The 13,015-nt window shown below is 37.3% G+C and overlaps 1 protein-coding gene across 2 annotated transcripts in view; it reads right to left on the bottom strand.

The window, feature by feature from the left end:
• Nucleotides 1–2,129: 2,129 nt before the first annotated feature.
• Nucleotides 2,130–13,015, bottom strand: part of LOC306868470 (S phase cyclin A-associated protein in the endoplasmic reticulum-like) — a 107,174-nt gene continuing 96,288 nt past the window's right edge. The window contains exons 29-31 of one of the 2 annotated variants that reach the window (XM_079414654.1): nucleotides 4,893–5,084; nucleotides 3,453–3,501; nucleotides 2,130–2,929 (exon numbers count right to left, since the gene is read on the bottom strand). In XM_079414654.1, coding sequence (XP_079270780.1) covers nucleotides 2,826–2,929; nucleotides 3,453–3,501; nucleotides 4,893–5,084 — 345 coding nt within the window. In that variant the 3' untranslated portion in view covers nucleotides 2,130–2,825. The remainder of the gene's footprint in view (nucleotides 2,930–3,452; nucleotides 3,502–4,892; nucleotides 5,085–13,015) is intronic. The other variant, XM_079414653.1, reaches the window with a different exon arrangement.

Here is a 13,015-nt window from a genome sequence, read left to right as displayed (position 1 = left end):
AAAAAATATTTATTTGCCTAAAATATACATTTCGTTGACCTATATATATATATATATATATATATATATATATATAAAGCTCGTAGAATTTACAAGGTATACGAAAATCAACTGGGAAAATTACAAAGGCATTTAGGCTATATAAGAAAAATAACCAATATTAAGAGGGTGCATAAAATAACTCAACATTCCATAAATCAAATTTTTACACAATCTTTTTAGTGAAACAAACATTTAAACTAGCCTAAAAACTTTCATTAAATAAAATCCCGAAGCGCTTTACCATTAAACCCGTAATGTATAGCCTAATTGTCTGAAATTTGCGAAAAGCGTGTTTTTGCCGCAGATACACTGTTCATCTGGATTTCTTAGTGCTGTTGTTAATGATGCATATTTCTTAAAGCTGTGTTTTGTACGCCAATAAAAACACCTTTCGTTTTCACACGTTCACAAACGCATTTCTTAATTAAATGTAGAAAATAAGACATTCAGACAACAGATTTAGCAAACAAATCCATGCACACAAAACACGAACGCTCATAATTCATCATCTGACAGGACCACAGCGTTCACTTCAGTCTGAATCACGAGATGGGCTTGGAATAGCATTTACACCCGTTTCACCAACTAGATCTCACATAAAATACATCCATTTTACAAGAATTTAGTTTTTTTTGTAATATAGCCTATATATTACTTTTAGACTCATCCAAATGACCTTAATTGAAATAGTTTTTTCCCACATTTGGAGCAGAAGTGATGGTTTTCTGAAACTGAGGTGGGTCTGACCCAGTGGCTCCAGCGCATGTTGACACATCGGTGTATTGAGTGACTCAGAGGGGAGCTGCTGTGACTCACACAGGTACAGAAAAGAGAGAAACGGTGTGAGTGTGAGAAGAAAAAGTGTATGAAAGAAAGAAGGATTGAGAGGAAGAACAGCGGGCTGCTTGTGGTGCCCCAGGGCCAGTGAGGACCCTGGTTAGGAGGCCACAACCCTTTTACAATGCTGTTTAACCAACATTGCAGGTTTCCCAGCGAATAAATAAGCAAGTTAGCCAATAAACGCTCTCAATTAAAACATACATATATATATATATATATATATATATAGAGAGAGAGAGAGAGAGAGAGAGAGTACGGAAGCGTATTGCATTCACTTGAGAAAAAAAAAATTAACGAGTTAATTATCTCAGTTAATTACGAGTTAATTATCTCAGAATTACGAGATAATTAAGTCATTAATTCAGAAAAACAGAGCAAAAACTTTTTTAATGAAAATTATCTCAGAATTACGAGATAATTTAAGTCATTAATTCAGAAAAACAGAGCAAAAACTTTTTTTTTCATTAAAAATTATCTCGTAATTCTGAGATAATTAACTCGTTAATTCAGAAAAACAGAGCAAAAACTTTTTTTTAATGAAAAATTCTCGTAATTCTGAGATAATTAACTCGTTAATTCAGAAAAACAGAGTAGATTTTTTTTCCTCAAGTGAATGCAATACGCTTCAGTAAGAGAGAGATGTTCGTATAGCTATTTTTTTTAAATGACCCCAGACTCCATGCTTAAACATCACCATTACGCACGGGAACAGTGTATAACGGTGCGATTATAGATATATTTTAGATACAAGTTGCAGAATTTATTGAGGGATCCAAATGTCTGAGACCACATTGAAATCTGAGATTCAAAATTTAAAAAATTGGGAATAAACAAACAAAGCTGTGAGAATTTTAAAAATATTATAATATATTTAAGATTCTGTACCATTTCCGGTCACTGATATTATAAACAAATGTGAACCCTTTTGTACAGATGGTCAGATGTCCTCAAATCGTGCTGGACAACATCATGATGAGTTTTGACAAACTTCAGTGCTACTTTCATTAAAAAGCTAAGATAAATACTAAGATACATTATATTTTTCTTTTCTTTTAAGTTCGATTTTCACCCAAATGGTTATATGCAAGTTATAACATTTGTATTAAATTAGAAAACTTAAAATAGAAGCAATTTCATTAGTTGTCTCAGAGACCCTCTGGACTGCGTATATATACACAAATATCCAAAACATATTCTGCCAGACAATATTTCAAACCAAGCTACAATGAAATAACTCAAAGACTGTGCATTATTAAATGTTTTATTAAACATGTCCATTACTTAAATTAAACTGTGCTTCAATGCGTTAACAAAAGGAAAAAATGTGTAGGATATATCTTCACGGTGTATAAATTACAGTATAAAACAAGCAAAGAATCACAACAACCACAACAAAAATTATTAAAAATCATAACGTCAGCTACAGGAAGAAATCTTCCACTTTATGCATAGAAACAAACTGGAACAAGAAAACCAACGGATGAGGTAACTCGTCATTCTCCCCAAATCAAACGAGTGCTTCTGTTTATTCTGCATCATTCCCCAATATCTTTTTATACAAAACAACACAATTACAGCTAAACTCAAACCTAACCAAAAAATTCTTCGATCCGAAAACTGTTGAAAGCTTAGAAAGAGATTTGCTCTTTTTGTGAAACACGATCACTATGAATGCATCCAAAACTGTATTTAATGTAAAATCCTGTAAACATTCTCTGTTGCTTATAAATACATGTGCGAGAGAAGTCAGTTTGTTTGTGCTAATATATATGTTAACATACAGTTACTAGATAACTACTAGGAATGCGTCACTACTGATTGACAGGTTGGATGATGGTCTGATGACCGGCATCATTCGTACCCTAAACCCCTCCGGCACAGCTTTGCATTGTAGAGTGTACATTTCGGCTTATCGTCAAATGTGCTCTTGTAATGTGCTTCTCTCACTCCTCCTGCTTCTTGAGGAAGAACTGAAGTGCGGAGTCCCACTGGTCTCTGGGGAAGCGGTTGGAGAGCTTGCAGTAGTCCAGAGGAGCCCAGCCCTTCTCTGATGGGGAAAGATCAGAGCTTTAGAACTGACACAGGAAGTAAAGCATTAAATCAATGCTAGAGAAGGATCCTTTTGTGAGCAATAGACACATTTATTTTGAACTAACACACTTTAGAACAGAATATGTGGAAAACTGAACTGAAAAAGCTCATATCAATGAGGCCTACAATAAATCAGTTTCAAAAATAAATATAAAACCTGAGATAACTCAAAGGAAACAAACTGATAAGATTTCCATCCAGTATTTAGGAATACTATAGCAAAAAGCTGTTTTTTGTAAGCCAGTTTTTGATCAGAAATACCAATTTGAAGAAATCCTAAAAAAAAAAAAAAAAAGCAAGTAAGTTATAGTCCAATGCATTAACTAGCATTTGCAGGCAAAATAAAATCATCTACAGGTCCAAAATGAGTGGAAGACAACATAAAGGTTAGGAAATTGAACCAAATTACATTTATGAATGCATGCATTTTAATAAAGATAAATTGATGCAACAGAGCAAATAGTCTATATAGACCTTACCTGGATGTGGAGCTTTGCTGTCCGATTGGTTCTCGTTGGTAGCAAAGTCCTAGATTACACAAAGTCAACAGATTTTATTATTTATTCCATTTGATAAAGTTTGTGCTGCAAATAATACTTCTCTCCTATCCAAATATGAACACCAACAATAAGTAAACCATTTGAATTTATTAAACATTCAGTTTGGTTTTGTTAGTAGTGCAGGAGTTACACATTTCAGATTAAATTGTTAAATCTTTTTTATTTTTGAGTTTTGGATGAAGTGGATAAAGCTTTTGTCAGTAAGTGACTTTGTCAGTGTCTTTCCATTGTTTGAACAAGTTGACGATTCCCTGTCCTTGTTAGAGTTGGAGCTAATCTCTGTGTAAGTAACGGCAGCGGTGCTGTGGTGTGGAGAGCGCTGTCAGGAACAAGATGAAGGGAGAGGGTGTTTACAGGAGGCTCAAGTAGTGGCAGGTAAATCCACTCAAACAGAGGAAACCATCCATCTGAGCAAAGGAAGCTGCTTCTTTTAGTGAGGGTGGTGGTGGGGTGCTAGCAACACAAAGGTCATAGGTTCCATTCCCAGGGAGTAGACCAATAACATGCATTTAAGTGAAAAGAATAAATTTACAATGTAAATTGTTAATGTTTTACTAAAAGATGCAATGCATCATGAAATCTAAAATTTGGGTTTGTTTTGGGGTGATTCGATTCCAGTTGAAGTACTATAACAATTTATAAATGTTCTAAAATTTGCTAAATGATAGCATGGATACAATTCTCTTTGAAATTTCCTAACACATACATAGAATTTGATTTAATTTATTGCAAACATTTTTGCACAGGTTTCTTGAGGTAATCTGTTATGGGGCTTTCACAATAGCGAGTTGAGAATTTAATTTAAGCGAAAATCTGAAATAAAAAATCTGAACATGGCAAAAACAAAAGAAAGATTTCGCAAATTTTGCAGATTTTTGTTTTGATTTCATTCACATGTGTTCCTGAGATTTGGTAAATGTGTTTCCAATGACTTCCAGTTGTTTTGCAGATGCAAATCATTGAGTGTGATCACCCCTTTATAGCTGGAATACATAATTCAGAGACATGTTTGTAAAACAAAAGTTAACATTTGTGTTTTACAAAATTATGAAAGTACTGAATTTCCATTTTATTTTTTGAGTTTTGGATAGAGCTGATAAAATTGAATATCACAATGTGTGATTTTAAGAGATAAAATCTGAATATCGCTGCACATTTTCAAATAAAGCACGTTTCAGTCCCATGCATTACGAGATTTATTTGGTACATGTTTTCAACGAATGACTTCTAGTTGTTTTGCAGTTGCATGTTGCTTTTAAAGGGAACACCCCTGTACAGCAGGAATACAGTTTGTGGACATGTTCATGAAACAAAGTCTGAATTGCACGGTAGTGAGGGAGTGAAGGCCAAGCGATTTACCTGTATGAAGGTGGCCAGCAGCACACAGCTCATTTCCTGTTGCAGGATGACCTTGTTCTGCAGGTTATTGTAGCAGGCGCAGATGAGCGAGGGGAAGAGCACTTTGATGAGTCGCGGGTGGCTGAAATACTGGAACGGCAGCTGACACAGTTTCTGCAACACGCTGGGCTGGCGGCCAGACTGCACAATCACCTGGAACACACACAGTGACAGCACACACACACACACACATAACCAGTGAGGCCAAAGCCACAGCCAGCTGTAAATCAACCCGCCCCTCACTGCCCGTCCCACACGTAAATCTGCCACTAAAACAACACACAAACAGCCATTAAGAGGAGAAGTAGAGGGCAGTGCCTCCCAGCGCACAATTACACTCCATAAAACACAGACAGAGATGCCTCATCCACTTCTGCTGAGCATGTCCGCTGAACACACACAGGTTCAGATTTGCCCAATGGGAGAACACACTCAAGCTCTGTTCCAAAACCTATTGACCTGCCTTGCTACCCTGCATTGAAATGGACACGGAACTTCATGAGAGACCAATTTGGATTGTTTTATGTAGGTGGTAACTCACACTAAACAAATGGCATGCAGGAGACTCAATTTGCAACTAACTTTAATAGAGTTTAACGTTAACATGTTGCTATGCTAACAGCTTCATTACATAAATACTGAAATTAAATATCTAGAGTGGAAGTAACTCTGTGCTACACAAATATCACACAAGACATGCATTTGCAATTGGCCTTAGCATGTTGCTGTAACCCCTACGGTTGTCCTCGACCACACTTACACTTACAGTGTTTCCAGCATTGCAGGCAAGTGCTCTAGCAAGCATACTAAAGACTGCAGCCTTTAGTGTCTGTTGCTAGTGCGCCTCTTGAGATCAGAAGGGTGAGGTTTACACTTACTAGCTGGCCTCAGTTATATTGCTATGCTAACAGGTCTGACAGAATAAAAAAAAAATAAAAAAATAAAGCACAAATATTGGTTAAAATAGTCCATTTTAAAAGATGCTGAACTATTTTAATTGACAGCTGTCAGTATTCATTGAAATATACTTGTAACCAATTTTTTTTCCGACTAGCCTGCCACATTGGATTTATTTTTAATTTATTATGGATTTATTTGAGTTTGTATTCATGAAGGATACATGAAACTCAGCCTTAGAATCTGGCAAGAAGTTATTTCAAGGTGCACCTTTCAGTTGGGACCACAAAATTGTGGCCATCTACAAATGTTGTAGCAAATCACTGTTCAACGAAATGACAGGAAACTGACAAATGTAGGTCGTTCACTGAGGTTCATGTTGGTGCAACCTCTCACCACAACCTTTAAGAACCATCTATTCTATATTAAGGTCTATAACATGCTGAAATGCATGTTGGTGGGTCAGGTTTTGGAGTTGAACCTTGTGCGAAACACGCAAACAAGCCCAGTCCCACTTTAATAAATGAAGTAATACCCGTAATGGAGTTCGTACCAGCCGTATGGCCCCCCTCCGCCTTCCCATTTATCACTGCCTTCAATCACACCGTTAAATCCTGCCCACCCCTTAGAATTAAAACCAAATCACCGCAGGCCTGGACTGATTAAACGCAGTGCTTGGGATGGGAAAAAAATGGGGCAAAGCCCCTAAATGCTACAAGCTTCCAACTCTGAGGGTTTGGGAGCCTGGGAAGGCCCTCGACTCCCGGGAAGGGAACCAGAGAGTTGGGAGGTCACCACAGTAAATCCTGACTAGAGAGATTTGGGGGAGAAAGATGAAGAGAAGGAGGGGGTGTTAAACAGTCCCTATTACAGGTACACGCATCTGTCCATTGCTGCTTAGCCCCAAATGCAAACCATAAGGGAGGGGTGACATTCCCAGGGAAAAGGGTGACATAAATTACCAGGATTTACAAGATTTTAAAAATACTCTTAACAATACTCTTTCCATGGCATTCTCCGCTTTAATAATACCCCTCAAGGGTTTAAGAGCATGACAAACAAAGTGATAACTCACTACTTTTATCATTTAAAGGGTGAAGTGCCTTAAAATGTAGTTCTACAGCAGTGTTCAAAGGCTTTAGGTCCATGTCACTCTCTATTAGGAACTGTTTAAAGATGCCTGGCTGAAACGACTAAAACAAACCACTGTGGAGCCATTTAATGGTACTCAGAGCTGGAGTACAGTCTAGTCCATGATCGTCCGGCATCTGTCGACCAAACACCATGATTCAGAAGCTTTTCGCAGGGTTGAAATTAATGCTCTCGCTCTGCTACTATGGAATAAATGGTGTAAAACATCTGGTTGTTTTCAGCGAAGGAGCTGTGTAGTGTCAGAACGGTGGGTGAGATTAAGGAAAGTCTTTTTTCGGCCAAACGCAGAGAGTACAGAATCAATCTCTCACATCAGTTCTGGACAAGACTAGGGAGTGCTAGAGATACTGCTGTATTTCTAATCATTCATGAGACTGATAAAAATTACAATGCCGCAGACACACCGGATACCCGTTTACCTCATGAACCCTTGGGACCTTCAGTGGGTATTCAGAACTTTAGACTAATTGTCATACCACAAGCTGACAACATGTTAGGTAATGTAAATTAAATGTGATGAATGTTTTTTTACAAACACGCTGTTCCCATGTGAAGGACGTTGGGTAGGACTTGATTTTATTTATCAGGAATTGACTGGATTGGGAAAACTGGCCATTAAACACCATTAAACAATTTGCAGTTAATTATTATAAACTACTACTACAAAACACCTCTGGCACCTATTGATTGAAATTTGACGTCTTGAAAAAACATTTCAAAGGTCATACAAGTAAATACATAGAAACAATATTAGAATATCAATAATGATATTGATATCATTGGAAACATTTTTTCCAGCTGATGAAAGAGAAAAACATTAACCACCAATGAGAATCCATCCTGCCTTAAAGGGCTTGAGCATTTAAAGCAGCAGACAGCATAATTGCAGCACGTGCTTATAATATACAGAACGTTATTATGGCTTGGTGTGGACGCTTAAAGATATTATCTTTATATTTATCATTCTTGAAGTGAACAGTCCTTAAGACCAAAAATGTGTATTATACAGAGCTAGTTTTTGGTTTCAAATTGAGCTAGATTTTCACAATTGTCCCTTTGCATGTAAAGACCTTAGTTGTCTTTCTGTCAGCTTATTTAATGCTAAAATGTCTGACAAACACTTTTGATGTTCCAAGTTCCTAATTTCGAAATCTCACGCAAGTACAGTTTTCATTAGTTGCCAATATCTCAATTTGCTCCCTTAAAGTTGGTTTAGTTTTGATATATATCTGCGTTCTGTTGTACACGTAAACTCATTTGCAAGGCAGAATGAATTTGCGTAAATTGTTTGCGAAACCGTTCTTTCCCAATGTGAGAGAGTATGAGTTTGTGTCCATCTGTGGGGGTTGCAGTTTTGTGGACATTCCGCTCACAAATCACGCAGCCATCTCATAATCCTTTAACACATGGTGCTTCATCTTCACACACCTAAACAATGAGCCCCCCTCAAGTGTCCGCGGAGGGGAGACGTACAGCTCTGAGAGTGTAGAGGTTACCTACCACCCCAACCCATGCAACAAACTCACCCGTCTCCCTCCAGCTGGGAGAAATGACCCTGCCCCTAACCGGCCCCAAACTTGGATTAGGACCTCGGCCAAGTCCTCCTGTACCAGCGTCTGTAGAGGTATCCGTTCAGTCATTGACATCATAAAAGCAACGGCAGGCGTTTGAACTTGCGATTCCTCCCCCACTTTAACGCAGATGGCCATAAAGAAAGAGACAAGGCCTAGTGTCTAGTGTTGGTCTTAACTAGAGAGCACTGGAGTTTTCAAACAAGGCCACGCTTTTACAGGCGGCCCATTACATAACTCCCGGCCTGTCGACTGAAAACAAAGGGAGCGTAAAGTTAACGCAGTGAAACGCAAACATGCACACTCCGAGCGGCTCAAGGTGAAGAGGAAGGAGACCTGTGGGCCAGAGGTTTGTTCTTTGATGAAGACTTGATAAGACGGCCGAGGAGAGAGACGAATGGCGACAGTACAAAAAAGTCTTTATAAAAACAATCCCTATTAGGGTTGTTAAAAGAACTGGCTTGTGCAAATTGTTGTTTGAATCCTGTATCAGACACGAGGGTTGAATGCAAATCCAGAGATGCATTTTTCCTACCGTCAAATGTGTATTTAGACTATATCCAGGAAACAAAATGATTTCTGGGTTACTACACTGAGTATTTATTTTAATAATGGAATTAAATTAAGATTATTGGAAGTTGGCCATTGATATTTATTACAAACTTGACCGTCATGAAATCTCAGTTGCATGAGGAGGGATGTTAATTAAATCTGTTCAGAACAGATACCAGTCTCCTAAGGGGCGGAATATACATTTCTTAAATCAGGGGTTTTCAAACTTTTCAAAGCCCCTAAAAAGGGCCTTGCTCAAGGGTCTCACCTCAGTCGTGGTATTGAGGGTGGAGAGAGTGTCACCTCAGTTGTGGTATTTAGGGTGGAGAGAGTGTTGGTTATTCACTCCCCCCACCTACAATCCCTGCCGGACCGGAGACTCGAACCCACAACCTTCGGGTTACAAGTCCAACTCTCTATCCATTAGGCCACGACTGCCCCTGTAAATGCCTATATTGCATGGGACTGTAGTGCTAATAGTGCATTTTATTCCTATTTTCAGCAGGAAGCACTATTTTTAAGCAGGATAAAATAAGCTCAGTGCTAAAACTCTACATGCAGCTATGTTTTTGCTGTTTAGCACTGCATTGCTTGTGCGTGAGAATGACAATAAAATAAATCTGTGTTAGTTTCGCATATAGTGTGAAATTGGCTTAACTGTTGTTTTTCAATACAAATGGGAGGAGATGACGCAAGTGTCCCATGCTGCCAAGACACCTCAGCAATTTTTCGTTGGGCCCGGGATGTGTCCGCTCTTGCAAAACAACTACAAATCTACAGATCTGCCTTAAAGATGAACCAAACCGAGAGGATGAGAGAATGTTCGTGCCACTGATAAGACAGGAGGTCTGCCTACATACAAGGATGCAAAGAGAGCACTCAGAAGAGGAAGTTATGGCTGAAAGGCCTTATCTGAATAACGCCTACCGCCCCCTCTTAACCGTCCATCCAGACAACCTGACGGCGACTGGTACACGGGCGTAAACATAAAATTAAAAGACAAAAAAAGATCTGCTGGATTTCATCTCTCATAGCAGAAAGAATGCTTTTTTTGTCATGAAAACGGCTCCGCTCGCCAATGTATTGGCAAAGGATCACTGACTTACTACTGTTTACTTAATAAATCAAGTGTCATCTTCAGTCCTTCGAAAGATAATCTTTTGTTCTCGAGAAGCCGATCGGAACTGGATCATGCTCAAACACGGCATTAGACGCAAATGGAGCCCTGAACTCTGAAAGATTTACAGGCAAACAAACTAAATCAAAATTGACAAAATTCAATAGTATGTTCAACTTGAATTCACCCTTCTGGGAGGCCGTAAATCTTCCTCACTGTCGTCAATCACGGCTGTCCGCCTGCAACGTTTACAATCTCTGTTAGAAGAAAATCAAAGACGTTTGGTGAATTTCCATAACATTGGCCTGCGGTGGTCTGGTCCATCTAATCAACGAGGATTGGGTTATCACTGCAGTAATGGACTGTTGAAGGAAGCCCCTTCAATGTCAGTTAAACCAAGATTAGAAGCCCTAGGTTTGAGGGCAAAGGAGATGCCCTGCACTTGTCGGGAAGAACCATACAAGTGAAGGAGAGATATTATAGGCGTAAAAGAGAAAAAGAAAGGGAGGCAGAAGATAAGACAAGTGAGTGCGGTGGATTGGCTCAATCTGGCATTTTTGGAGGGGTAGGGGGGCTACAGGCTAAAAGGGATGTGTATAGACAATAAAAAACAGATTTTTGCTTGGAATCGCCTTGGAAGCTACGCACAAAGAAGTTTGACAATTTCATCGACTGGACAAAAAAACCCTGATATGAAACCCAATGGCATATATAACCCCTTATATGGCATAATCTTTAGAATAATACTTGGAGAATAACTTAATGTTTAATACGTCTACAGACATGTGAATTTCATTTTAACTTGGAAATAACCCATTTTGGATTGACAGTAATGAACAGAATCAACTAACTATGTGAGCTAGATTTGAATTAGCATGTGAAGTAAATGTTAATTGACAGCCAAAAACTAGACAACAAAACAAAAACAAGAAACAACAATGGTCAATAAGTCAAAGATTATTTGCTATATTAGTAACTGTTCTTGATTTACAACAGTACATTAAACCAAATAATTATTTGGATTAAATAATATTGACCAATAGCGAATATGGTCTAAACTATATTTACACATTTGGGGTAATTTTTTTTATGTTTTTGAAAGTTTCTTATACTCACACCAAGCCAGCATTTATTTGATTAAAACTACAGTAATATTAAGAAATATTATTACAATTTAAAACAGCTGATTTATATGGGATTATATTTTAAAATGTAATTTATTTCTGTGATCAAAGCTGAATTTTCAGCATCATTACTTCAGTCTTCAGTGTCACATGATCCTTCAGAAATCATTCTAATATGCTGATTTGCTGCTCAAAAAACATTTTACCAATGTTGAATTACTATAAATTTATCATCATTGAAATCAGTGGTGCCGCTCAATTTTGTAAAAACCACGCTACATTTTTTATTTTATGTAAAATTCAAATTCACAGCATTTATTGGAAATAAAACTATTTTGTTAGATTATGAAAGCCTTATAATTCATTTAATGCATGCTTTTTGAATAAAAAACTCAACCCAAATGATTGAGTGGTACTGTATGTGACATCAGCCAAAATAGAAAGTAATTTCTTTGATGAAAGATTACAAAGACATTTTTTAATTTTTAATAACATGCTCTGATGAATTGCAATAAGAGCAGGAATGTATATTAAAAAAGTAAACAGACTATTTTGAATTCAGGTTGACTTTAAACAATATTAAAAAAGAATTTGTCTTTGCTGCTGGCCATCATTCAAAAGTCTTTATGCCCCCCTTGAGTACAAACACACTTCCTATCAGCTATGACGGTGCATATCTCGTGCTCTAAATGGCTCTGTGACTGAGGGTCTGAATAATATCCATGTGGAAAGAACAAATGTCCACCAGTAGTTTTTCCTGCCTTTATGAGCTGCATTATTTCTCAGATGCACACATGTAAACACAGAGCTGCGAGACAGACCAGGGTCAGCGCCGTCTTTGTCTTCTGCCAGTGCTTACATTAGTCTAAAAGAGTCAAATATTGCCGCTCCAGTCTCCATTTATCCTGTACGAGAGCCGTGTGGACATATACCAGGGCCCCTGACGTTGGCAAGTATCCGAGTGCCAAGAGCTACGCTGATGTTTATGTCATTTAATTCAGTTTAAATGTGCTGAAGTGCTTTTCGTGATTGGTTGGTGTTGCTGCAGGCATACTGTATATTTAGTTGATGGGAAAAATAACAAGGAAGAGAAAATTACTCAATATGGTTGATTTAGAAATTTAGCAGGCAACCATGGCAGTAACTTTTCTCTTCTTTGCCATTTCTTCCATCAAAATAAAAACAATGTTAAAGACTACATATATATATATATATATATATATAAATAAATGTTTAAAAAAACATATCTTATGCTCACCAAGGATGCATTTATTGAATAAAAAAATACAGTAAAACAGTTAAATTGTGACAATTTAAAATGACTGTTTTCTATTTTAATATAAAATTTAATGTTTAATATATTAAAATGGAATTTATTTAATATTAGTTCATTTTCAGCATAACTATAGCCTTCAGTGTCGCGCGATCCTTCAGAAACCATTCTAATATGCTGATTTGCAGCTCAAGAAATATTTCTTATCAATATAATTTTTTGTGGAAACAATTGAATGTATCATTGCTGAATAAAATAATGAATTTGTTAAGAATTCATTGATCCTAAATTGTTTTTACTGATATACTGTGGGGAAAGGAATGCTACATATCATATATATTAATTATATATTTTTTTCAATAACAAATATATATATATATATATATATATATATATAT

The sequence above is a fragment of the Barbus barbus genome (genome assembly GCF_936440315.1).
Source record: "Barbus barbus genome assembly, chromosome: 50".
NCBI classification, from domain to species: domain Eukaryota; kingdom Metazoa; phylum Chordata; class Actinopteri; order Cypriniformes; family Cyprinidae; genus Barbus; species Barbus barbus.
The sequence above is the reverse complement of the archived record's forward strand: the minus strand, read 5'-3'. Positions and strand labels throughout refer to the sequence as shown.